Source organism: Pseudopipra pipra, chromosome 12, assembly GCF_036250125.1.
Source record: "Pseudopipra pipra isolate bDixPip1 chromosome 12, bDixPip1.hap1, whole genome shotgun sequence".
In the NCBI taxonomy this organism is placed as follows: domain Eukaryota; kingdom Metazoa; phylum Chordata; class Aves; order Passeriformes; family Pipridae; genus Pseudopipra; species Pseudopipra pipra.
The window spans coordinates 4,345,597-4,372,463 of NC_087560.1; the positions used below are offsets into that span (position 1 = coordinate 4,345,597).

The 26,867-nt window shown below is 53.3% G+C and overlaps 3 protein-coding genes across 4 annotated transcripts in view; all 3 read right to left on the bottom strand.

Annotated features, from left to right (window-relative positions):
* Positions 1-14: 14 nt before the first annotated feature.
* Positions 15-9,502, bottom strand: CLK3 (CDC like kinase 3). Its single transcript, XM_064668522.1, has 13 exons — positions 9,397-9,502; positions 8,973-9,121; positions 6,293-6,500; positions 4,172-4,265; positions 3,836-3,902; positions 2,757-2,873; positions 2,276-2,442; positions 2,030-2,124; positions 1,571-1,700; positions 1,300-1,382; positions 853-932; positions 625-715; positions 15-395 (listed from the first exon to the last, which is right to left on the bottom strand). Exons 2-13 carry the CDS (start codon positions 9,119-9,121, stop codon positions 210-212), a joined length of 1,467 nt encoding a protein of 488 aa, XP_064524592.1. The 5' UTR covers positions 9,397-9,502; the 3' UTR covers positions 15-209.
* A 945-nt stretch (positions 9,503-10,447) lies between these two features.
* Positions 10,448-15,088, bottom strand: LOC135420611 (uncharacterized). Its single transcript, XM_064668260.1, has 4 exons — positions 15,076-15,088; positions 12,802-13,616; positions 12,180-12,440; positions 10,448-11,881 (listed from the first exon to the last, which is right to left on the bottom strand). Exons 1-4 carry the CDS (start codon positions 15,086-15,088, stop codon positions 11,174-11,176), a joined length of 1,797 nt encoding a protein of 598 aa, XP_064524330.1. The 3' UTR covers positions 10,448-11,173.
* Positions 15,089-15,967: 879 nt separating this feature from the next.
* Positions 15,968-26,867, bottom strand: part of ARID3B (AT-rich interaction domain 3B) — a 32,346-nt gene continuing 21,446 nt past the window's right edge. Inside the window, exons 5-9 of one of the 2 annotated variants that reach the window (XM_064668517.1) lie at positions 24,462-24,645; positions 23,243-23,502; positions 22,336-22,593; positions 19,992-20,084; positions 15,968-19,333 (exon numbers count right to left, since the gene is read on the bottom strand). In XM_064668517.1, the coding sequence (XP_064524587.1) occupies positions 19,179-19,333; positions 19,992-20,084; positions 22,336-22,593; positions 23,243-23,502; positions 24,462-24,645 (950 nt within the window). In that variant the 3' untranslated portion in view covers positions 15,968-19,178. Of the gene's footprint in view, positions 19,334-19,991; positions 20,088-22,335; positions 22,594-23,242; positions 23,503-24,461; positions 24,646-26,867 lie in introns of both variants that reach the window. The other variant, XM_064668518.1, reaches the window with a different exon arrangement.

Here is a 26,867-nt window from a genome sequence, read left to right on the forward strand (position 1 = left end):
GCCTACAAGGGAAGTATCAAACAATAAGAAACACTTTATTTTAACTTTACAACATATAAATAGACAAATCTGTGCTTTCCGATGGAGCTTTCCTTCCCCCTCTGCTCCGCAGGGTCCTTGTGGCAGCGCCCCAGCCCCTCTGGACTCGGGGAGAAGAGGGGGGCTGAGCTGCAGAGGCCAGACTGATCCATGCCTACAGCTCCCGGCCGTCATCTGCTCAGGTCCCGGCTGGTGCCTCGCCCGCACAGCATCCTCTCCTCTGCAGAGAGGCCAGCAAAGAAGGGATGCAGGAGGGCTTCTGAGAACGTGATCCTCCGGGAAGGGTCAAATTCCAACATCCTCCTCATCAGGTCAAAGAGCTGGGCGTGCTCCAGCGAGTCGTGCAGCATGTATGTCTGAAAGGGAAGAGCGGGGGGTACAGAGGGACTCAACCCAGGGCCCTGAGGTATGGGCTGTCTCCCGTTCCAAAATACAGCATCCCTCCACTTCCCTAGTACCCACCCTGCCTCAGCCAGACCAGTATCACTGCAGATGTGAGTCTGGGGCTCTGTAAAAACCAGTTACCAAGGGTAGTTCCCATTCCCAAGCCCTGGACCCCGATCCGGGGAAGGGAGCAGCACCTACCCGCAGGGGCTTGCAGTTCTCTTGGACATATCTCCCATCAGACGTGTTCTCATCCCACACCAGGTTGCCATTGTGGAAGTATTTCTGCTTCCTGCAAAGGGAGGGTGATGGTCAGCGAGGCAGGGTATCTCCTCTGGTTACACCCATCCCAGGGAGGACAGAGAATTATTGTCCTGAGTCCTGAACCACAACCAGGGGCCTGGGCTGAGGTCAGGAAGAGGTTCTTACCGAGTTTTGTGGACCATGTGAGATGGAAGCGGCCCGAGGATTTTTTCCATCATGACAAGATGCTCACGATTCTCATGGGTCTGCAAAGGAACAGAGCAATGGTGGGTTAACTCAGAGCTTGGAGAGCTGATTGCAAAAGGTCTGTCACCTATAGAAGTACAGAGGAGGAAGAGACAAGCCTCCATCAGGAATGCTACAGGTCCTATCCACATCTTCCTCTTTAGATTTTCCCTTTCTTGAGGGAATAGAAATTACCTGAACCCAGAACCCATGGTGATCTGAACCCTGTCCCTTCCAGCAAGGCTCAAGTCCTCAAACCATCAGTTTTCCTGGGCTCACTTTCACACTCAGCTTCTGATTTTTAGTGCCTGATCTGCATTTCTCTCCCCTTCACTTAAGTCTGAACCCTTTTGGACATTAGGGATTCTTATGGAACAAGAAGCCTACCTGGAAGAGCGTGAAGCCACGGTAATACTCAAACAGAATGCAGCCAGTGCTCCAGACGTCACATGGCTGTGCCCAGCCCAGCTCTGCAAAGAAAATCAAATTAACTGTGTGCTCTCAACAAACCCCACCAGGTTTCTACCAGCTCCTTGTTGGAGCCACAGAGATTACACCAGGACAGGAGTTATTTATCCCAGAACTGGAGGGCTCCTCATCCCAGGACAACTGTTCCACTCTGCCCCCCTGAGACTCCCCAAAACCCAGCAGTTCTCACCCAGAATCACTTCTGGGGGACGGTAGTGCCGGGTAGCCACGATGGTAGTGTGGTGCTCGTGATCAAAGGTGGCACTCCCGAAGTCTGCCACGCGGATGCTCGTGTTCCGGATGGATTTCTCCTCACAGCTCTGCAAGTAAAACAAGTCAGGATCAGGCTTTGAGAGGGACCCTCTGCCCCCATAACTGCACCACTCATCAGAGGGATTGTAACTGTGAAGCTCTGAGCTCTCTACATCTCAGATCAGCGTAAGGAGAACCACTGAGCACTGCACTCCAGGGACTGGAGCCACTGAGGCAGCCTTAAGGCTTTCAAAAGACATGGGAGAAAGAAGAGGCCTGACTTCCCGTTTGTTCCCACTAGAAAGGCTTTTAAGGCCTGTATGAAGCAGGGAAGATCAAATTTCTGTAGGGAGGGAAAGGCAGGCTATTCCTGATTGTTCCTTTGGACATAACTCACCTTATTCTCATTGTACAGAGTGTCAAAATCCGAGTTGACAAACAAGATGTTTTCTGGCTTGAGGTCAGTGTGAGTCAGCTGGTTGTCATGTAGAACTGCACAGGGGGAAGAGGGCAGAGAGAAAAATGTCTGTAAGAACCAGAGGGAAGCACCCACACAGATTTGTCCATTCAAGTGCCAAGCCAGCTCCTCCTCAGATCCCTCCTAGCCCATTTTGGGGAGCAAGGCTGCCCCTGGGTGACTTACATCTTAGGGCATGGCAGAGCTGGTAGGCCATGTGCCGGATCTGAGGGAGAGGGTAGGGCTGGAAGTTGTTCTCCTTCAGGAACTCAAATGTGTTCTTGCCCAGAAGCTCAAAGGCAATGCACATGTGGCCGTGGAAGTTGAACCAGTCTGACATCAGGACACACAAGCTGTGCAGGGAGAGAGAGACATGGATCCTTCAGGGATCCACAGAACAGTCCCTGTTCCTGCCCAGTTCAGAAGTGGTTGATGAGCAAAGCTCCAAGCCAGCTGACTCAGGAGCAGAGCAATCCAGAAAGTCACCTCCCCGCTTTGCTAAGCCACCTTTAGACAAAGCTCCCCAGTTCCAATGGGACAAAGCAACAGAGGGATGAGACCAGTTTCCCCCTCACCACAGGAGACACATCCTGAGCCCCACGTTCCTTTGGATATCTCGTGTGCAAGGATGTGGTTCTGACTAACCAGGAGTCTTGTAGGAACTTACAATTTATTCTCCTTGTCCTTCTCTTTGATTTTTTTCAGGACGTTGATTTCGAGCCTGGCTGCTTCTCGGTATTTTCCAACGTTTTTTATGATTTTCAGTGCCACCTGCGATTTGCCTCTGTAAGGGAAGAGACAGAAGGATGGAATCAGAGGAAAAACCTGTGTCCACACATCCTCAGCCCACAGGGAGAGGGCACATCCCAGTTACTCCAGCCACGGTTTCACGTGTCACTTGTCCTGACAAAGCTCTGCCAAAGGTGCTGCTTTGGCAATAGTTAATTTGAAGCGAAAGGTTATTGCTGGGCAACACTCCAGAGAGATATTCCTGACACAGCAATCCCCAACGTCACTGCGATTCCAGCAGCCACCTCCCCTCTCCAACTGTGCCAGAGATTCCTGTGGAGGCAGGAAAGCCAGCTGTGGCTCCTACAGCAAGCTGACTCCATGGCTCAGAGCCAGACACAAGGTCAGAAAGAGACAAGCGTCAAATGTAATCACAGAGGAGGTTAAAAAATATAATAGAGAAGTGCCCTGGCAGATGAAAAGGTCGCTGGGCCCACCTCTCAGCTGGAGCTCACTGCGGCAGAACAGCCTTCAACAGCTGCAGCCCGGGGGGTTAGGCTAAATATCAGGTAAAGGTCCTTCCCCCAGAGAGTGGCTGGGCACTGAACAGGCTCCCCAGGGCAGTGGTCACGGTCCCAAGCCTGACAGAGCTCAAGGAGCGCTTGGACAATGCTCTCAGGGACAGGGTGGGATTGTTGGGGTGTCTGTGCAGGGCCAGGAGTTGGACTTTGATGATCTGTGTGGGTCCCTTCCAACTCAGGATATTCTAGGATGCTATTCTATGAACCTGTGCCACTGAACAAACCTGCCCTGCTTCCCTTAAGACATGAGCCTGCAAATTCAGGGGGCTGAGGTGTGAGCCCTTCCACTTGCTCTAAGAAACAATTCCTCCTGTAGCAACACGTGGCAGGTGACAAGTTTGATGCCCTGGAGCCCAGGTGAAACTGCCACACTCGTGACCAGCTGGGCTTGATTCACAAGGGGCAGATGAGTTACCTGGGAGGGAAAGATGCCCACCTGGCATGGTCCACACATTCCACCACTTTGCCAAAAGTGCCTTCACCAAGGCTGCCGACAATTTCATCTAGGAGAGAAAACAGGAGTGGATGTGAACCTCGGGGGCTTGGAGAGAGCTGAGCTCCTGCAATTTCACAGCAGTAAAACCTCAAAGCAAACAAAAAAAAAAACGTCTCTCACTGCTACACTCTTTAAACTCAAGTGTCTATGATCTGCCTCAGGCAAGTTACTGGTCAGTAAATAAAACGCTAGAGACCCCTCCAGTACAATACGAGAGATCTGGTCTAACACGGGGATAAAAGTAGAGAGGTAAAGTTTTACGAAAGGTGGCTGTACATCGCTCTTGAAGCCAATCGCCGATCCTGCACACCAGGTGACCTTCCTTGTCATCTTCCACGCTCCTGCTGCGCTTACTGCTCTGTTGGCTTCTCTGTACACACCGCCCCCCGAGACGGCATTTTGTGTGGTCATTCAAAGGTGGAGAGACGACGGTGCGTCGGTGGTTGGATTTTCCAGATCCCAGCATTTCATAAGGCACACAGCATATATAACGATAGGGATATTGCAAGGGACACGTCAAGACACAAACTAACTTCAAAACAGAAAAGTCATCAACAGCTACAGGTATGTAAAGAAAAACTCTCTTGTTAGCTACGGCCTCTGGTGCCGCTGCCACCTCTCGGGCAGGGAAATGCCCCCCTCTTCCGGAAAGGGAAGCAGCAGCTGGGAAGCTCCAGTGTGAAGGTGGCTTTGCGTGGCACCACCATTCCCCACAGAGGAGCAGCTCCCTCCGCAGCGCTGCAGGATGCTGCCAGAGGCACAAGGAGAAGGAGGGCTGTGCCAGAAGAATGTCATTTCTCCGCTGGCAAGCATGACGAGCGCTCAGTTTGGACAGGCTGTCCAGTAGAAGCCAGAGTAGCAGTTATCCTTCTGTGTATCCTGCTCTTTGTACCTTGGTTAATCCATCTCCAGCTCCTCAGAGCCATGTCCTGCCCTGGCTATGAACCAGCCCTTCCCATCCTGACAGAACCAACGACCACATCGATCCTAAATCCATGTGCCCAACTGGCTGCGCACAGACCTGGTGGGGCACATCTGCCTTGGGGTGCCATTTTAAAAATGGGAGAACTTTAAGAACAGGACAGGTAAATTCATTCCCAGGGAACACTTCAGGCAAGGTCCAAGGTCATATTCACCCCCTGCTACTGCAAGCTTCTACTGGAAAACCAGCCGAACATTCCTGCAAGGACCCAGGGTCCGTGAAACGAGCTGCCCTAATTCCTCATCTTGTTCTAGTCAGCCTTAAAAATAGTTACAATCTCTACAGCCAAAGAAATTAATGGAAACCTTGACATTTCCATGCCTGAGCTTCTAGTGGGCTTCTCTTCTGTGCCCCTCGCTGCCCCAGCTGGTCCAAAGTAATGAGCTAAGATCAAAACTCCCCTCAAAAAATCAGCTGAAATGGAGAAGGTAGAGAGGACAGTTGGGAGAGCTCTGGGGTTTCAGAGGACTGTGCTTTTGCCAGCCCAAACCTGCAAAGCATCACCACTGTAAGCACCCTGCACACTGCAGTGTTTCCATCGCAGCCCTGGCTCTCTCTAAAACTAAAATTAAAAAGTCAACTGGAAAGAAATAAAAAGGATGAGTTCAGGAGTTCCCAGCCATGCAGATTATCCAACTGCTGGGATCAGACTTGGTCATTTAGTTGTGATACCATTTAAAGTGAGAGGTGGGAGCATTCCTTACAGGAGGGGAGCAGTGAAACACTTGGTCTCACACCACTTACAGGGTATTCCTGCGACCAGCCTCCCTACCCAGCTCCAAATACTCCCTGGTAATCCTTGGAAGGAATGCTACGTTTCAGGGTTAAGTTTGCAAAGAAGCTGAAATCCCAGTGGAAACAGCAGAAGGGGGACACGTGTATCCTAAGAAGGCAGGAGCCTCCGAGCACTAACAGGGGTCAGTAACAACTCCGGAGACCTGGGCTGATGGATCCCACCCAGAAGGGGATCCTGGCACAAAGCCAAACCGAGGAATGCTGCATACCAAACCCCCCCCTGTGAGAAGCAGCGGCCGTAGGCAGAAGCGAAGCCCTGGCCACGGATAAAGCCGAGCAACACGGATGGCTGGGAGCAGGGCTGGCCTGCAGCCAAGGCTCGCCCTCGTCAGCCCGTCACATGGTGCCATTGGAAGCTCTCCCTGATCCCTTCCCTGGCCGCAAAGAACACGGCTTAGCTCCCTCACGTATTAAGGCTACAGGGGCTGGACTAGTAAAAAATCAATAGCTACGAGTGCTTCCCGCTTAACACGACACAGATCTGGGACTTTACGTTCCACGGAATGAAAACAAACACAGAAACGGGATTCGAGGTACTCACCCAGAGTGTTCGGAGCTGAAAGGAGGCAAGAACAGTTAAAACCCTGACCATTCCTGAGCTCGTTCTGGATGCTACTCACCGAGGAGGTACTGCTACAAGACCTGCTCCTGCGTTTCCGGCAGTGGTGCTGGTATCTCTTGGGACGGTGCTGATCTCTGCCCCTGGATCGCCGCCAGTTCCGCGGGCGCGTCGAGTAATAGTCGTCCCCGAACGACGGGCTCCGCTCTTCGAACCTGTAGGCATCGCTGTCCCGCCGGCACCTCCTGTGGTAAGGCATCCTCTCATGGCTGCAGCACAAACAACAATGCTGTTATCAGCATGGAAAAGCACGGAAGGCTCAGTCCTCTTGGAGCTAAGTCGCAGAGTCACAGAGCATCCTGAGTTGGAAGGGAGCCACGAGGGTCATCGAGTCCAACTCCTGGCCCTGCACAGGACACCCCAAGAGTCCCACCACGACCCTGAGAGCGTTGTCCAAATGCTCCTCGAGGTCTGTCAGGCTTGGGGCTGTGACCACTGCCCTGGGGAGCCTGTTCCAGTGCCCAACCACCCTGTGAAGGAAGAGCCTTTGCCTCCTATCCAAGCTCACTCCCCCAGCACAGCTCCCTGCCGCTCCCTCAGATCCCCTCACTTGGTCACCAGAGAGAAGATGTCCTCCTGCTCCCACTCCCTGTGGCAGGAACTTCAAACCCTCTGCTGTGCCTCAAATACTGACCCTTGTGGAGGTATGTGAGAGAAAACAGTGTGGCATTCCCACATTTCAAGGAGCTGGGGGAAAACCACCATCAGAGAGCTCTATCTGAGCTGCCTACCTTGTTGTGGACTCCCACCCTTCAAAGTGTTCAAGGCCAGGTTGGATGGAACTTGAAGCAACCTGGACTAGTGGAAGGTGTCCCTGCCCATGGCAGGGGGTGGAACTGGATGAGCTTTAAGGTCCCTCCAACCCAAACCATTCTGGGATTCTATCATTACACCTCACCTAAGCCACCTCTGCCACCACACACAAGTGTTTTGTCATCATTCCTCCTCCCTCAGGAAGGTCTCTCATTAGTTCTTAAATAAATGAGGACTAAACCCAGCAGTAGGGCTCTAGTTGTCACCCCAGGGGGGGCTGGAGGTCCCAAAACACCGAGTCCTCGGTGAGTGCACACACACCAGCTCCACAGATCATTAGAAAGAGCCAGAAAGAAAATTTGCTCTCCATAGTGTAGCCAAGCTCCTGCCCTGCTAACAACAAACTCCCAGCATGTAAGGAAAACTTTTGGACAAGCTCATCTCTGCATCAGGAAGGACCTGAAGTTGTCAGACAAAGCTCACCTTTGACATCACACACGAGGTTTTGGGTACCATGTGGGCACACCAACGATGAGAGCAGCCCTTCCTGCTTCTTCCCCCCAAAGCACAACTGCCTTCTCCACCCCAGCTGGTCTAACAAACCAGACCTCACTGCGAATCTTGCTTCACACCTCATTGAGAAAGAGGCTGTGTTTTAGGTAGAAGATGTTGTAATTCTGAAATCAAAGTAGTGCACTGGCTTCCCAAAATAATCCTGGGCATGTGCCAGGCCAGGTCAATGCTGTCACCCAGCAGTGGCCTCGCTAACCAAGACCTTCAGCCCGGAAACAGGAATTTTTGCTATTTGCACCTCTCTGCCTTGTCAACAATCAGCTCCCCTCACTGACAGCTTAACAGGACACAGGTTTGAGTGTGGGGGTTCATCTCAGCATGGTTCCAGAGTAAAATTTCAGACTCTGCCAAGGCAGCAGTGGCTCTCAGTCATTGCTAAACCACCCAAAACACAAACCATGTGGCTCTGCTGCAACATCGATCTATTCACCAATTCATCACTGGTGAAACTTCACTGTGCACTTTGGACAAACACAGGAAACAGAATAACAATCTGACAGACTCAGAATCAGAGGAGACCTGAGAGGCTGAGTCTGAAACTAAGGGATAATGTTGTTTTCACCCAACAAAAGCCTATTTCCATCCAAATCTGTCCCAAATTACCCATCGGATGAAAAAATGGAAAAGTCCATTGCGTGCGCCAGCTGTGTTTCACAATCTGCTTCCCTCAAGTAAACAAAAGACAGGCTGAGGAGAGGAATTAATGTGGGGAACATTTAAAGATGAGCTCAGCTCCAGCCTGGCTGCACCTGCCCAGTCCAACCAGTGGAACCACAGCAGCCCCAGGACCAACAGCCTACTCTGGTTGCACACTGCAACATGGCTCCTGCTCTCTCCAGAACCCTCCTCTTATCAGAGGCCTTATCCCGCTTCCAGCACCTAATTGTCCCTGTGGAAACACTGAACAAAGACAGGATCAAAGGTAAAATCCAGAACCAAAGCAGGAGAGGTCAGTTAGTGGTCGGATCCTTTAGCTGGGATCCCTTCTGAGGTGAGGGAGGAGCGTTGTTACTTTAAATTGTTGTTTACTTTAAATCTGATTTTAATCCTGTCGGAAGGAAGTGGGTTGCTGGGAGAAAGGCTTTAAGGCCTCCACAGCGTGGAAACGTGATTCCAGGGCACGCTGTTCCCTCGCTAATATTAAAGCCATATCTTTGGGAAGAACTTTAGCGTAGCAGGGAAGACGCGCGTGCACTCGCATGCACCCACACACACACAGGTAAAGCCTTCACTTCCATTCCCCGGGATTTACAGGTTTAAAGCCGACCTGTAGTCAGGAGATGAATGCCAGCTGGGCAACACCAGCGGGATCAGGACGAGGGTTTACTGGATAACCCTCCCCGAAGCGCTCCTACCTCCTGGATCGCGACCGCCGGGAGAGATCCCTGCGGGGAGGGTACCGCAGCCTGCCCTCGTATTCCCTGCTCCGGGACCGCCTCCGCTTCCACCTGTGTCCCAGGTCGCTCTCCTGCTCCGGGGACCGGAACCTCCTGCAGTGATGCATCTGCGAGGACGCGGGGATTCCAGGTCTTAACCCCCTCACCCATGGGTGCGGCATGAGGCGGGCTCGGCCCGGGGGACACCCGGCCCTGGCAGAGCCCGCCCGAGGCTCGGCGATGCCGGAGGGCGCTGTGCAGCCGAGGGTCCCGCAGGGAGAGGGGGTTACGGGGCCGTTACCCGGCTGGGCCCGCCCGGGACGGCCCATTCCCCGCCCGCCTCCCCTCGTGTCCCTGCCGTGTCCCCCGGCCCCGCTGCCCCCGCCTGTCCCCGCGGTCTCACCGCCAAACCCCGGCCGCGCTCGGCGGGTGCGGCCCGGCCCGGCCCAGTTCCTGCAGCCCCGCAGCGCCGCCGCTTCCGCTTCCCGGACCGGGGTTAAACCCGCCCCGGAGGGACGGGACGGGGCGGGACCAGCCTTGAACCCGCCCCGGAGGGACGGGAGGGAGCGGGACAGGCCTTGAACACGCCCCGGAGGGACGGGACAAGGGTTAAACCGGGACTGGAAGCGGTGGGAGGAGGGCGACTCTTCGCAACGCTCTGGCCCCTCATGCCTCACCATGGCCTTCCTCACTGCACCATCCTCACCCTCAACACGGCTTCCTTCCCGTGGTCTTCCTCCCTGTAGTCTGACTCACCATGGTCTTCCCCATTGTGGTTTACCCCACAATGAGGCCATCCTCATCCTCCCCATGGCCTTCCTCTCCATGGCCATCCTCACTACAGCTTCTGTCACCATGGCCTTCCCCATTGCAACCATCCTCACCCTCACCCATGGCTTTCCTTGCCATGACCTTCCTCACCATGGTCTTCCTCACCGTGGCCATCCTCACTGTCAGCACGGCTTCATCCCTGTGGTCTGACTCCCTATGGTCATCAGGGCCAATATCACCTTCACCATGGCCTTCCTCTCCATGGCCATCCTCATCTTCCACACAGACTTCTTCCCCAGGGTCTTTGTCCTCATAGTCTGCCTCACCACAGCCTTCCTCACCATAGCCTACCTTCACCACGGCCATCCTCTTCCTCAGCATAGTCTTCTTCCCTGTGATCTGCCTCACCATGACCTTCCTCATCATGGCTTATCTCACTGCAGCCCTTCCTCACCACTGGGCCTTCCTCACCATGATGATCCCCACAGTGACAACCCTCACCACAGCCTTCCTTGCCATGGTGACCCTCCTCATGGTCTTCATCACAGTGGCCTGTGCACTGTGTCCCCCAGTGGCCTCTGCAGACAAACTCCTTCCACCAGACGGGGCTGGGAGCTGGGATTGTCCCATGGGTCACAGCCTGGGGGTGAGGACCTGGTGGAAGAGTTTCTGTGTCCAATTAGCCCACTTGGAGAGGGGCCTCAGTCCTGATAATTCACTAATTAGCACCAGGCAGGGATTTGCTCTCTCCCACCCCTCAAGGTGACCTCCCTTCTCACCCAGGCCACCGCTCCAGAGGACATGGTGGACCATGGACACTGCTGGCCCATGGGTAGGACAGAATTCCACTGACTCCACACATGCAATCATCCCTGACCCCTTTATTTGTTTATCAACCACTTGTTTGGGTCAGCAATTAATTAAAAATGCCAGTGGACATCTTTCTCACCAGGTGATATCAGCAGGTCCTCTCTCAGGTGTGTCCGAGCTCAGGGGGCTGAATGGGAAGGGTGGGCTAGTGATGGTGGCTTGGAAGGGGCAGTAGATGCAACCACTGTGGTGGCCATGGGGCTGCTCTCCCAGCTGGATGATCTTCCCACCCATCTCCTGCAACAGCCAAGGTTCCGTGTGTAGTCACCGAGGTGGTGATGGTGGACAGAACAGAGAAAGGCTCCTCTTCTCTCCCCAGTGTTGAAGCCACCTCAGACAGGCTCAGTCTCCTCCAGAGCCGTTCAGGAAGGGGTTGTGCCGACCACCACTGATCTCCAGTCCTGGAGTTGGAGCCCAGACTTATCCCACAATGATGTGCGGGTGAGACCTCACCTCTCCATGGCTCGGAGATCCCATTTGGCTCACTCCTGTGGGCACCTGAGTCCTGGGCAAGCCCTGTCTGTGGACTGTGGGCAGGATCAGGGTCTGAGGGTGTTGGGCTGGATCTGGTGCCACTGCTCTGACTCCAGTGGTCCCTGGCTGCACATGTCCCTCCAGTGGAGCAGCCCGGTCCCAGGGGCACGTGGCCCCACCCGCACACAGCCCAGCGCAGAGCCACGGGTGTGGAGGCGAGCCTGTGGCAGGAGAGGGGAAATGGGACATGGCTGGTGGCTTTCCATCGTCCCAAAAAGAGTGATCCCACCCCAGCAACCTCCTGTGGGCATCAAGAAATGGCTCCTCTGGGGGCTAAGCCCCCCAGGTGCAGGAGCACAGGAGATCCAGGTCACCTTCACAGCCATGGTCACCTCCATCCATCTCACCTGCATGACAATGAACTCCAATGCCAGCTCTTGCTGCTGGATATCCCCAGCAGGGATGCTGAAGAGGAAAGGCTTGTTCCACACAGGGTTGTAGCCACTGATGGACTTGGTCTCCTTGGTGTCAATGACACAGCCATTGTGGTAAAGGTGGATGATGATGTAGTGACCTGGAAACGGAGACAGAGCCATGGAGAGAGGGACCTGCTCTGGACACATGGCAGGGAGGGAGGCTGGAAGTTCCCCAGCTGTGCCAGGGGGGCTACAGAACCTCTGTGGAACCATGGGAAGAGCACAGACAGCTCCTGAGGTTTCACCTGCCCCTCTGGGGTCTGGAGCAGGGACCTCTGAAGTCCTCACCTCGCATCCCTGCCCACATCCCAGGCTCCAGATGGGCAGGGAGAGCCAGAGATGACAACACCCAGCAGGATAGAAAGCCCACATGCTAATTTTTGACCATAAATACATATATTGTAAGCATTTTGGGGCCATATTGGGGATATCTAGATCCTAACAACTACACTTCCTATGCTCATTTTCATGGAATAACAGAAGGGTTTGGGTTGGAAGAGACCTTAAAGATTATTTCATTCCAACCCTTTGCCGTGCTTGGAAAAGAGGAGTTCAAAAGGAACAATCTGCCATGCAAAAAGAGGAGAAGTCATTGCCTGTGCCCACCTGGGCATCTCCTCACCTCCTGGTCCATGTCCCGTGTCCTACCTGGCATGCCTGGCATGTGTGAGAGCCGGCCCAGGCCCTGTGCCTTGCGGACCAGCACCTTGATGCGGCTGGCCAGAGCCTGGTACTGGAGGAGAAGGAAGAGCTGGCCGAGGGATTTGGGTGATGAGGAGAGGACGCTGCAGCTCCTGTTGTGGGCTCTGAGGCACTGGAATGGGAGGAGAGAGCAGGAGACGCCGTGAAACCTTCTCTAGCCTCCTCTTCCAACTCAGAGATGCTTGTCCCCCATCAAGGTCAAGAATGGGCAAAAATGAGTTACTAATGGGCAAAAATGAGTCAAGAAGGAGGATCTGATGCTCACCATCACTGCAAGGATGGTGCCAGCTCTGCATTTACCCCTTCCACCCCACCACTCCCTGAATCAGAGGTGCAAAGCCCCTCGGCAGAGACACTGACAGGGACTTGTACCACAATGGAGCCCACCACAGGGATAACTGGTGATGCCTCAGGAGGCTCTGCCTCTTCCCGTGCAGTTTTGGGGCTCTGAGACCAAGCAGACCTCAGCCAAAACATGAGGACAACCCCCTGCTGGAGACTGCTGCCATCCTGACCTTCCTGAGCTTGGTTTTGGTGCTCGCCAGCTCCCAGGTGTAGCTGGAAGAGGCCTGGGGGTCCCAAGAGGCCTGGGCGCAGGGGAACAGGACCTCCCCCACAAAAGAGTCCCTGAGGCTGCGCGACCTGGCGTAGACAGCGAAGCGCAGGGTGAAGCTGCTCAGCTCCTCTGGGCTGTATGGGCCGAACTGGCACGGCTCCAGGGGGGCAGGGCGGAGGCTCCGGCGGCGCACGGCCACGCGCTGGCACGCCGGGAGCCGCGGCACCAGGTACACCTTGACGTAGGAGCCCCGGTCGTCCTGCAGCCCCTTGGGCAGGTGGGAGACGCCGAGAATTGTCACGGTGAGAGTGGCCTCGGGTGGTGAGTAGGACAAGTCGCAGTGGAGCCGGGGACGCTGCTCGGAGGGCAGTGGGGATCCTGTGACGGGGTGGACCAGCGGGCTCTCCGTGTTGCGGAGGAGTTTGGCTCCAGAGATGGTGCAGCAGCGCTGCCACGCTCCCGCCAGCTGCGGGAGGAAGGGGAGAGCGGGCAAGGATGCTCTGACACGGAGCAAACTCCCATAGGATGCTGGTGGTGCCAAGGAACCCTCTTTTGCCTGAGCACCCACCACCTCTCCTGCCATCTCCTCATACTGTTGCTGGATGGGCACTGGCACAGTCACGGCAGGCAGAGCAGGTCCCAGCTCCATGGCTGCCCACTCCCGGCTGGGGTGGGGACTTGGGCGCCGGCGGTGCCACCAGCACATGGCACAGCCCAGGAGGATGCTGAGGCAGAGGAGGGACAGGCCTGCACCGAGGAAGATCTGCAGATGCACTGGAGAGAGAGAGGGCACCATTAGAAGGATGGATCTCGCCAAGGCTGTGCCAATGTGACTCTCCGTGGGTGCTGGAGCACTGGAAGGAACAACAGCTGGGAGTTCCTGGGACTCATCTCCCCTCTTTGTAAACTGGGATTTAGCTGGAGCATCCCAAAGCCAGAAGGTGGGAGAGGAGCTGGCGGGGCCAGCACCGTGCTCGGGCAGCCTGACACCAGTCTGAGGCTAAAACAAACCCAGCCTCGCCCTGGGAATGATAAGGACCATGGAAAACACTGGAATTATCAGCCCTGCTGCCAGGCTGACGCAGTTCGGGAATGATTAGCACCACGCTTGGTGGGGGACACAAAGGGCATGAAGGGGAGCAGAGGCACCTGCAAGGGAGGATTTGGGGTGTCTGGGCTGGATTCAAAGTAGCAGTGGGCCCTGAGGTGTGAGACACCAAAGCCTGGCCCTGAAAGAGGGGAACCTCCTCCCCCAGCTGTGCCCAGAGGACTGAGATTCTGTGGGTGGTGAGCTGGGCTTTATCCCTCCCAGCAGGGATACCTGTGGGGTTTGTGGCCTCCCTGGCAGGGTGGCATCCCTGCACACTGGGCATTTAGGGAGCAGGAAACCAAACTCCTGGACATCAGGGCTAAAGTTCCTTAGGAAACGTGCGTTTCAGAGGTGGCATCTGCGTGGTTGCGCTAGGAAAAAACCTCCCTGTGCCCAGACCTGGCTTTGCCTCCAGCCCTGGAGGGAGGGATTAAGGAGAGCAGGACCTGGACAAAGCTGTGCTGGTGCCTGAGCCGGGTTCCATAAAGGGATGGGGGCGTTTGAAGGAGAAAAGCAGGCATTGTCTCACCCCACTGGGCTGGGTTTCACTCCCCAGGTGCCTTAATCCACACTGGGCTCTCCTCAGCCCTTTGTTGTTTGTTCAGGAAGCCAGGTTGTGGCTGGGATGAGCGGTGAATGGCGGCATTTAGGGAGGGATGGAGGGAAGGGGGCTGGGATGTAAATTTGCCTGAAGGATTATATTCCAGTCCAAACAACGCCTGCCAATGCTTGTGGTTGTCCAGCCCCAGGACAGCGAGTTGGGAGGGCTGGAGTGTGCCCACCCCGGGTGTACGGACACACGTGGGTCTGCAGGGCTGGGGGGAACGGGAAGGTGCATCCGACCCCTTGGTGTGCCCACTTTGGGGAGCTGGGGCAGCTGAGCTGAAGGATCCTGTGCATGGACATGCTGCACCAAGCTCCAGGGCTGTCCCTGGGCTGCAGGGCTATCCTGGACTGTGGTGGCCACCAGAGAGTCCCCTTGTCACCTGAGACCCGGTGTCTGAGCACCCCTGGATCCAGGGAAGATCTCTCTCCAGCCCAGCACCTTCCCTCCTCCGACCCTAAGGCTGCAGGTGGCTAAACCCCATGGCAACAACACACCGAGGGTAGTTTTCCACCCCCCACTGCCAGACCCCACCTTACCTGCCTCAGGCATCAGGCTTGTAAGGAGAGGTGAGGGCAGGTGAGTCCTTGAGCTGTCTCGGCCGCATTCACGCAGGGAAAGCTGGGAAAAGCCAAACCCAGTGGTAGGCAGGAGGGGAGGGAAGGTGGGGGGAAAGGCTCTGCCTTCACCTGCCTGCTGCTTGGATAGGCTGGGACCAGAGCCCAGGTGAGGCCAGCCCACTCTTACTGCTGTGGGGGGGCTCACCTGCAGCCAGGTGCTGATGGAGGGGGCAGGCAGGACGGGAGAGGTTCCCAATTCCATTAAGTGAGTTCAGTGGGAAGATGGGAAAGGTCCTGGGCTCCATCCCCTTACCAGGACCCAGCGGACACAAACAGGCCCCCAGTCAAAACAACTGCAGATATGGGGCACTGGAAAGGCTGATACAAAAGGGACTGGAAATCAGCTCCTCTCCCACTGCCAAACTGGTTCAATGACTGGAAAAACAGTGTCCAGGTGCTGTGCAAACAGCAAAACTAGTGGGAAGCATTAAATGTCCTTTTTGTGGGGAGGTGGTGATGACAGGAGAGGGATTTGGGAGACAGGCTCCTGCCCCAGCCTGGGTAAGGGACATGGGACGGGTACAGCAGCTTCAGCAGCACCTGGGAAAGGAGATCCCATATGGTTTCTGTCAGTATCCAACCTGGAAGCTCCATCATTCCAGCCCACAGGGACCCAGTTCATTCCTAGCCACCATCCCTAAAAACATCCCACCAGCCCAGCTCCAAACTGGGAGCCCAAAGCCAGGCAAGGATCCAGACCTCAGCTAGGCTGACCCGGCCTCTAGGAATAATTTCCCAGGACGAAAAAAGGGAAATCTTTAAAATTCAGGGAGACAGCCAGGGGCACAGAACAGGCTTGGGGGTCACGGTGTGAAGAGGTAGAAGTTTATTGGAATATAAACATTCAGATAACCTGTAAGATAGAAAAAACCCAACAACAACATATACAGACACTTGTTGGAAGGAGACGTTGAGGTATTTATCCACCGCCTAGGCTATCACATTTGTTTTTATTTACTTATTTTATTATTTTTTTTTTAAATAGGTAAGAAAACTAGTAGCAAGGCTGCTGCAGCTGTTTGGAGAGAACATCTGATCCCAATCCCTTTGGAGCACATACACACACACACACACACATGCACGTGCAGTGGCCAAAAGGACTTGGTGTGACACGTTCACATTCACTTTGGGAGCCGAGCAGGCACACACAGCCTCTCCCCCCCACCTTGTCCCAATTTTTGTGCCTTCCCAGCATCAACTGGGAGCTGCCTGAAGCAGGTTTGGTTTGGTTTTCCCAGCTGGCAAATCTCCCCCTGGAAACAGGAGCATGGTGGCTGCACTGGAGCAAGCTGGGGGCTGTTTTCTTTTTGGCTGCTCGCTGCAAAACCTTGGCTGGTGTGGAGTTGGGAGAGGATGGAGCAACACTGCAAAGCGGAGCACTTCACACAGGAACAGTCCTACTCGCAGTATCAAACCCTGAGTACTACACAATCGATGAAATGGAGCAGAGGGGGGGATCCACCCCCCTCGCTCAGCCTTCCCCGGCTCTGCTGCTGGTTTCCATAACCCTGTCCCCAAAGCCTGGCAGCTCAGTAGGAGATCTGGAGCTCAGATTGCCAGGATCAAAGCCAGGCTTAGAGGAAAGGGTTAACTCTTCACAGTCTGAATGGTCCTTGTCACACTGGACTGAGAAAGGACCAGTTTATTGTTGCAGCTTATTTAACTGAGGTATCTGTTACGCATCCCAACCTGATTCTTTCCCTGAATTGGATACAAAACAATCTGTTAGTCCTGGCTAGTTCCAGTCTAGGTTGAGTAAAGCTTATAAACATTAATACTCTAGTAGTGTCAAAGCAGTTCAGTGATTTGAGTGCCTTTCTGTGCAAGAAAACACAACGTTAGCGTGTGAGACAGAATCCACCCCGGACCAACCTCTGCTCCCCAGGGCCAGAGAGCAAAGCAGAAGGAAAAGCAAAAAGTGCCCCAGTCCCACTCAGAGGAAACAGCCCCATCCCCATCCCCAAATAAAATAAAATTAAAAAAAAACACAACAAGAATCAAAAGAAAACAAAAAAAAAAAGGGAAAAAGAAAATAATCTCATTGAGCCCCAGAGTCTGGAAAAACCTCTGGGAGTCTGTGAGGATGAAATGCTGTGGAGGCCTGCGGGATCAGCCCAGCTTCCCCATGCCCAGAGGGTGGGCACTACTCCAACTAAAAGCAGCTGGATGGGACATCTCAGAGCAGCATCCATCTGAGGACATGTGCATTCCCACCCTCTGGCTCCCAAACAGTCCTCGGGATGTCAGGTAGCAGGATAACCAACACAGGCACAGATCCTGGGGCTTGGAAAAATCAGATGGACTTTGGAGACACCCTCGTGTCCCAAATGAAGAACAAATCTAAGTGAGCATCACTCCTGCCCTCTTTTCCTGCCTCTACCTGTCCCCCTGTCATGCACATGTCCTGGGATGATGCTGGAGCTTGGCTCCTGCTGGCCTAAAGGATGAGGAAACCACTGCTGCTTTGCTCAGCCTTGTTTTAACTTTCTGTCTTTGGTGATACATTTAAAAATTAAAAAAAAAAAAACAAAAACAAACAACCAAACAAACACAATGTCAGCAAACCCACATATTAAAAAACCAAGCGATAAGATATGCCAATACTTCCTGAAGAGGTTAAAAAAACAACCCAAAACCAACAAAACCAACCCAACAACAAGTACATATCTGAGGTATTTCATCTGCTCAAAAAACCTGACTTGGGCCTGAAGCATGGGAAGGACGTCACCAAGGCAGGAGGGATGGAGTTTGGATCATCCCTCTGGGCTGAGGAAAGGCCAGAAGGAGAGGGGGACAGCACAAGGCCACCTGAGCAGGAGCTGATTTATGGAGTCAGGGCCAGCTCTGCTTCCAACTGGAGGTCTGAGGAGAAAGGGCAAGGAAGGGCTTGATTTCCTGTTCTCCACTTTCCCCCGGAGAGCAAAAGGTCTTCGCTGCTCAGGTGCAGTTTGAAGGGGCGTGGGCAGCTGGGTTTGTTCAGAGACAAAACCCCACGTGTATAACATTAACCACAACACCCACGCACACAATGTGGCCCCCACGAGATGGATTGCAGAGATGACCTCCTATTTCTTCAGCACACAGACGTGGGCAGCTTCCAGGGGTACCAGAAGCCACCTCAGGAGGCAGAAGTGAGATGGCTGATCTCAGGAAAGCCTGGATCGACCCAAGTGACAGTGTCACGGGGGCAGAGGATCAGAGGAGCCACAACAAGCTCAGGCTGTCAGGGTAAAGGTCAGTGGGATGAATTCCTCATGAGAGACAGGCAAGGTCAAGGGCATTTAAAACTTCTGAAAGCCTGAAGGCAACAGGAGGGATTAGGCAGCACCGGCAAGAACCAAGCAGCTGATGGAGAGGGTTTGAATGTGGCAGGGAGGGAGGAACTCCTTCCCCTCATGTCAAAACCGTGGAGAGGGGGAAGGAGGCTCACGAGCCTCCTGTGAGGACATATGGAAACAGCAGGAAGGAAACAAGCAGTTTGCCTGTTCTGCAGCACAAGGGAGGACAGGGCAAGGCACCCCGCCGGCTCTTAGGATTGTCAAAACACGGAGTTGGTTGGTGGGAAGAGTCCTTGTGGTTCCTGGCTCAAGGAGAACCGAGTTTCCCTGCCCCAACTCCAGCTCTTTCAACCTGCCTTGGTGACGTCTCAGCCATGTCTCAACCCGCAGCTCCTAGAGCCCATCCCTGATTGAAAAACGCCAGGCGTGCCCCCCCTCCATGTCCCACCCCCGACAGGAACACAGCAAACCCTGGGAGGAGGAGGAGGAGGAGGAAGAAAACAAAGAGCAAAAGGGAGGAAGAAAGGGGGAGAACAAAGAAAAAAGGCTGGACAAAGAGATGATGAAGAAAAACTCGCTGGCATGGAAAGGTTTCATCATCATCATCATCATCATCATCATCATCATCATCTTGCCGCTGGCCAACCACAAAAGCAGGTTCCTTGAGATGAGGTATCTGTGCGACTCCCTCCCGGCTCGCTCCGGGAGCCAGAGGCCAGTGTGAGACAGGGAATGGGCCGCCCATCAGAGAGACCAGCTGGTGGAGGGCTCCGTGCTGGGCGTTCCTCGGGATGAGGTAGGGCTGGGAGAGCAGTGGGAGCTGCTGCTGCTGCTGCAGGAGCTGTGGGTGCTGGAGCCGGCGAGGAGGTGGACGACGGGTTTCTGGGCAAAGAGCACTCCTGGGAGGCAGAGAGGAGGGTGATGGAGTGGGAAGGGCAGGACACAGAGCAAAGGGAAAGCTATCCAGTCCCAAAGACCCCATCCCAAGAGAGAGAGGCTCAGGGCACGACAAGAAGGCTCAGAGCCAGACCAGAATTCCATGCTAATCAGGGAACGGATTCCTTGGTCTGGCAGCCTGTCACAGGGATGTTGTCCTTACAGAAAACAGATCCCAAACAGCTTATACACCTTTGGAGGAGAGAAGCAACTTCCACTGCATGGCAGAGCCAGGCCTCCCACTTGGGATTTGCTCAAGGATGTGCAGGTGTGACCTGCAGAAGCGAAACTGCTCGAGCAGAGTACAGGGGACAATTCCTGCTTGCCAGATATGTGTGAGGAAATGCTGAGTAAAGCAGCTCCTCAGGAGAAGAGGTGCTTTCCTATTAACACTTTCATAGAAAACCCTCCCTTTACATTTTAAAAATATTAACACCAAGGCAAGGGTGTTCATCCTGGCCAGGCCCAAAACAGAGAAGAGAAATCACCTCCTCCTGCACCTTCTGATCCAGACAGATCCCAGAGTTTGGCAAAGCCCAGCCCCTGGGAACACATCGCCCCCTCCACTTCCCACTCTGCTCCCCCAGCTTGGCTCTCCCTTTCCCAGGAGGGGTTTCTCACCAGCATAAGTGGTGCCGTTGATCTCCACAGACATGTTAATGCTCCCGATGCCGTTGGGTGACAAGTTCAGTGCTGCTGTCGAGTCGGGCTTGTCTTCTTCCAGGAAAGAAGAGATGCAGAGTTAGAGAGTGACTATCTTGTTCCCTGTGCTCCCCAGAAGTGACCACAGCCCTCCTTTTGTCCCCTCTTTGGAGAGGAAGTCCCCATGTGATGTCCACGTTCTATTATTTCTGTTGCCCAGAGAAGCTGTGGCTGCCCCATCCCTGGAAGTGCCCAAGGCCAGGTTGGACGGGGCCTGGAGCAACCTGGGATACTGGAAGGTGTCCCTGCCCGTGGCAGGGGGCAGAATTAGATAAGCTTTAATGTCCCTTCCAACCCAAACCACCCTGGGATTCTATAAAAGTGTGTAAGTGCTTTGGTGTGAGCTGGGGGGAGGTTGGGAGCTCACGGGCGTTTGGAAATCTTTCCCTGAAGGCCAAATTGATGTTCCCCTCCCAGGAAAGAGCTGAGAGCACATGAGACAAGACCATACTTAAATCAGCTGGACTGTGGCCATTGTTGGGAGCACAGGCCTAGTTCTCAACTCCTCAGGGAGCTGCTGTGACTTGGTGTGCTTGGACTGCAGCAGCTCCAGCGGCCACTGGAGGGAGGGGAAAACCCAGGAAACAGTCCACTCGGCCTGAAATCTGGGGACCTTTTCCTATATCTCAGCCTGGAGGGTGATGGGCAGCTCTGGAAGTATCAATGCAGAGCAGGGGTTGAGTTTGCAGTGATGTTTGAGGGGAGCTGAATGTCAAACTCTTCCAGAACCTTCTGAAACTCCAACCTAAGCACTTCATAACGAGTGAGCCTGGATTACGGGATTGCTCCTCCACTGAGGAGAGCAAGGCCACTCCCCCCTAAAAACTCCTCATTCTTAAGGTTTAACTTAAATGTTGTTACCAAGCCGTGATAAGCTCATGCTGTGCTTATCAAAAGCACTTCTCAAAGCACATTATGATTTTAATTGTGCACTTGGGAAAATTAGGGCACGAAAGACAGGACAGCCTTGCCCGCAGTCAGCTCACAAAGGTGGGAATACTATCCCTGAATCCTCAGGGCTCAGCCTGTTACTATTTGTAAGGACTAAAATTGTTCCCTCTGTTTTGATTTAGGAAGTTCAGGGTGAAAGTAAAGTGAGATTAGAGGGAATGAACGTTACTTGATAAAATTTGTATTCCCTTTTACTCACTATTTCAGTTGTGATGTGAAATTTAGGTGGATGCACAGCTGACAGGAACTGTGAAGTCCCAATCCCAGCTGCTGCTGCTTCAGAGGAATCTACTTTTACCCTTTTCCATCTATATTTCTAGCAAAGCATCCCAAAAAAGCACTGACCAGCACTGCTAGAACAAGAACACCTCTTCCCTTCTAAGCCTTGCCAAACTGGCCTGGCCTTGTGCCTCCTTCCAAATATACAATTAGTAGGGAGCTGAGGCCTTTAATTTTAAAGGATCAAAAGGTTTGGAAGAAGCAGCTGCTGGGACAGAGGCTTTGCCTGCCTGGTGAGGTGCAGCCCCGGGACAGGTAAGGGAGTCAGGGCATTAATCAACTTTTGAAGCCATTCTATCACAGTACTGATTGCAATGAGTGACCTTTCCAGGGTGAGTCCCCTTTTCCAAAGCATTTCAGGAGAGCACTTCCCAGGCCATGAATGCTGCTTGGATGTGACCTCCTAACCCAGCCTTGCCAGCAGTTCTTTGCCCTGAGGCTGTGCAGATGTGGGCAGAAATCACCTGCCTTGCTAAAAGCCCTGGGATGCGCAGGGCCCCGCACAGACACACAGGTCTGTATGGCCTCCTCACCCCACCTGGGAAAGGATTCCTAAAAGCTGGGCATCTCTCTCCCAGTCTCCTGCAGTTGGAGACCTGTACCAAGCTGTTACTTCCATGGTCAATTAACAGGGTGGAAGTTCTGTGGAGGTGGAAGAGCTTGAGCCCTGGAGCAGCCTTGCTGTGCTGCACACAGGAGGTCACCAGCTTGGAGAAAGGGTCTCGTTGGGTGGGTCAGGTGGGTTTGATCAGCTTGGATGCAGAGCTTTGTGAACATGGCAAAGGTCCTTCTGAATCCAGGCTGGATTCAGATGAGGCTGGATAATACAACCAGCAGCAAAGCTCAACAAAACGTTGCCACACTTCAGCTTTGCAGTTGTTGTGTTCCACTTTAACACCTTCTTGACGCGCCCTCTGCCAGGGACCCTGAGAGATAACCCAGCCCGTGTGTCTGACATTCCAGACTGGAAGCGTTTCCCTCCCTGCTCCAGTTTCCAAGGGCTTTTTGTCTGTGTTTTGTCTCTGCTGCTCACCCTTGCCATTGATTTTGATCTTCATGGGGATCTGCCGTGCCATGCTGAACAGGTTGCGCTGCAGAGCCTGCTGGACAAGCCGCTGCTCCTCCTCAGTCGTCCGTGAGACCTTCTTCTCCGGAGGCTCTCCCGACTCCAGCCTCTCCCTCAGCTGCTCCAGGGTGGCTGTTCTTGCTGCCACAGTTGCCTGCTGGCTACTCAAGGTCACTGGCACAGCAATACGATTTGGCATAGACACAGTCAAGGGCACTCCGTCACCTGGAAAAGGAGGAGAGAGTCACTCAGTCCCTCATGCAAGGGTTTAAACCACAGGCAGGTCATTCCGAGCCACCCAAATCCCACTAATCTCAAATCCAAAGCAGTCTGGATGGATAAAATGGAAACCCCTCAGTTCAGGAAGGATATTGAGGTGCTGGAGCAGGTCCAGAGAAGAGCAATGAGGCTGGTGAAGGGACTGGAGCACAAAGTCCTGTGAGGAGAGGCTGAGGGAGCTGGGGCTGTCCAGCCTGGAGAAGAGGAGGCTCAGGGGAGACCTCACTCTGCAACTCCCTGACAGGAGGTTGTAGCCAGGGGTTGGTTTCCTCTCCCAGGAACCAGCAGTAGGACAAGAGGGCTTGGTCTTAAACTGTGCCAGGGGAGGTTTAAGTTGGACATTAGGAAGAAATTTTTTACAGAGAGAGTGATCAGACAGTGGAATGGGCTGCCCAGGGAAATGGTGGATTCACCGTCCCTGGAGCTTTCTAGGATGAGACTGGATGTGGCATCAGTGCCATGGCCTGGTAACCACGGTGGGGTTGGATCAAGGGTTGGACTTGATGATCTCGGAGGTCCTTTCCAACCCAGCTGATTCTGTGATTCCCTGATAACTGTGTTTCAGTGCCTCCAACTGCAAGCAGAAGTAGCTGACCTTTTCTGATGGCTGCTGCTGGAGACACCCGAGGGTTGCTGGTCCCGCTGCCTGGTGCCACGCCGATGATGGGGAAGCGGATTTTGGGGGGAGACAGGAGGGAGGGAGGCCCTGAGGTGGTGGGCGAGTAGCTGAACAAGGAGGAGCTGTAGCTGGGCCGCCGGCCCTCCCGCCGGTTCCCGTCGATGGCAGCCTGGAGCTCAGCCGGGGAGCTCAGGGATTTCTTCTCACACTCATAGGCATAGAGGTACTTCATGTACCTGGGGAGAGGGAAGCACAGGGAAACTCCAGCAGTTGCTCAGCAGAACATGGAATTACAGGCTATGGAAACAAGCACTGGGGGCTGGAAGACTCTCAGCCTGAGGTTCTTGGTGGATCTGGAGCCTTTGCTGTGATAAGCATTGGGCAAAGCTAAAACCCTGAATTCAACTCAATGTTTGTAGGAAAACACATGAATATATATTACTACACCCACAAGGGCAGAAAAGAATCATCCAGGAGTTCTTTACAGCTAAAATACCAGCTAAGAATCATCCACAAGTCCTTTACAGTCGAGAATCTAAATTTCTAAGAATGAAGGTCTCAGACCACAACATGTAATTCAAGGAAGGAAGTTTGAGGAATTGCCCTTGATTCAAGTCATTTGTACTGGGCAGCACCAAACCTTATCACTTTAGCACACAGGTTTGCAGGAACAGCCTGCTGTATCAAAGGCTGAGGAAATGGCAAGAGCTTCCCTCTCTGGGACTCAGGGGTTTCTAATAACTCCCAAAAAACCCATAAGAGCTGAGAGCAGATTCCCAGAGTCCAGCCTTTCACAGCTAAAGCACAGCTTTGCCCTGTTGCATAATTTTTCAGGCATTTTACTTTCATGGTTATTTTCTGATGCTTATTCCACTTTTTCTTCCTTTCTTTCTTCCCCAATCGAGTACTGCAGCTCAGAAAAGCAATCTTCACTGCTAAATTCCAAGTTTCCAGTGCTAACACACATGAAATGATCAGGCTCATACTTGATGCCCAAAATCAGGAGGTCTGTCTCCCTCTCTCCTTCCTCCCTGTGCCAAGTGCTCTTCAGAGACAGACAAGACCCTCCATGCCCTGAGGAGTTTAAACTCTGAAGAGGCAAAAAAGAGGGCAGTGCAAGGGATTGGATCCACACCCAGGAGCCCAGCTCCTGGTCCTGCCCAGGCCATCCCTGCTGTCAGCCCTCCTGACTTACTGTGTCCGCAGGGTGAACGCGGCACTGGTGATGGAGGTGGGCAGATTAAGGCCTTTGGTGATCTCCCGCCAGATCTTCTTGTTGATGATTTCCACCAGCCCTCCCTTTTCGGTCACCAGCTTGTAGAGCATGTAGAGGTCCAGGATCTGCTTTGCCATGATGGGTATCCGATTGATGGGAGTTCCTGCAGGGAAACAGCAGGGAAAGGAGCATGGAGTCAGGGAGAAAAGGAGGCCAAGAAAACTGGCAGGCTGGGGCTATTGATCTTCCTTCCAATAGGAAATCCAGGAGCTCTGTTTGCAGCCTGGCTTGAGGCCTCTGCATGAGCGAGTAAATGAGGCAGAGAAGTGCAGCTACATGGCACATCCTTTCCATGAAAGATCCTTTCCTGTGGGCAAAAGCAATTATCAGACCAATAATAACCCACAGCAACGAGCAACTTCTAAAACAGAAAGAGGGGAAGTTGGGACTATTCAATCCTGGGGCTGAGGCACAGAGGGATCAGTTTTATGAGCTCAGGGCCATCTCAGATAAAAATCTGTATTGGTTGTGCTCAGTAAGGTGCTGAGCAGCCAGGCAACTCCATGTTGGGGTTCAGCTCCCTTATTCCCCAGGATGTGTTGTTCTGTATTGCTTGGGAACAGCAAAATAAAGGGATAAATGATACTAGAGAGCATCTCTTCCCCACACATCTCCACCCCCCCTCACAGTCACGTGCAGAACCTTTTGCTACAACCTTGACAGGTAAATAAAGGGCTGCTCACACAGTGTTTATATCCTCCTACTCTCCTTTTCCCTCAAAATGTTCCCAAATAACTCCCTGATGAGGCCACATAGCAGCTGTGAGGAGCACCAAGCATCCCAGTACCTTTTGGAGCCCAAACCAAGGTCTTGTTCTGTCCTTCTGAGGGCAGGACAGGGAACCAGCTCTATCTTTCCCGCTCAGTTTTGTCATCTTTTGGATTAACAGAAAAGAGAATCTGATTTTTAACCTGTTAGTGCCCCTTTAGAAGCTCCTCAAAGTGCTAAAAGTCAAATTAATGAGATTTAGGCATGGAGAGGAAGAAAGGGGGGAAAAAAAGCTGATGCAGCAACCCTTTTATTTTGCCTAGGAAATACTGTCCCGGATCAAAGAGCCATCCATCTGAGGTCAGTATCCTGTCTCCCACAATGGTCAGCACCAGCCTTCACAGGAAAGCCTGGGAAGGGCTGTAATGGACAATCATGGAATACCCAATCCACAGGGGAGGCTTGTGCCACTGCTCCTCAGCCAGCGATTCGCTTAATGCCCCGGAGCAGAGGAGTTTATGGCCCTTATAAATGGGTTTTATTCTGTTCAGTGAAAAGGAGCTCAGCTCTGCAGATGTCCTCATTATACATCCAAGTGGGATTTTTTTTTCCCTCTCTTTTCTTTTGGAAGCCTGTTAGGCATTAGGTCATGGTGCCAATTCCCACACGTTAATGAGATGGTGGATAAAAAAGTAAATTTTTTCACTCTAAAGGGCTGAAAATCCCGCTAAGTTACAACTCTTAAAGCGCAAGCAAACATCAGGAGCACCTGACCAGATTCATATCATTTTATATGATATGTCCTTGTCCAAACAACCCCTTCCCTGCCCACAGCAGAAAGTCCACAAAGCAGTAATTCCACAAGCTGCAGCAGATCCTCCTCCTGCATTTCAGAGGTGACCGCTCCCTGGGGGAATAGAGGTGGAGGTGCTTCCAAACCCTCTGAACGCTCCGTGGCTCCATCCATCCCAGCTGGCCACCCCCAAAAGCCTCAGTTTGCTCCGTTTTCTGCGGAGCCTCCATTTTGTCTCGGAGTTGTTACTGCAGATGAAGAGCCCAGGGACAGCCCCAGAGGACCCGCGGAGCGCTGGGAACGATCATGTTACCGGCCCCAAGTTATCATTCATCAGCTGAGCCCCAGCAACCACAGTCACACCCAAAGGGAAAACAGGGAAATAGTTCCCTCCGAGGTCTCCAGGAAGAGCCAGGGCTGGCTTTTACACCCCCAAAACGCCCCTTCGTTAATTAATTAAAGCTGCAAAGCCTTTACTCCCCTGGGGCAGCATCGAGTCCCTTTCCCCCCCACGCCTCCAGCAACTTGGTGCCACCCTCAAAGCCACCCACTTTTCCCCAATCCAATTTAGGGAATAGCATTAACTTGTATGGAGGGGACTTTCATCCAGCTCTCCTTGGACACTGACCAGATGGAGAGTGAAAGGGAAGGTCATGGATAAAGCTCCTCAGGCGAACAAGCTGCTAATACAGAAGTATTACGAAATATTCACTTTTAAATACACTGCATTTATCCCAAACACACCTTTACTCTTCTCTAGACTCCCTCAGCTCAGCAGTTGGAAAAACACACAGAGTATATCTATCCAAATGCTCCAGTGAAAG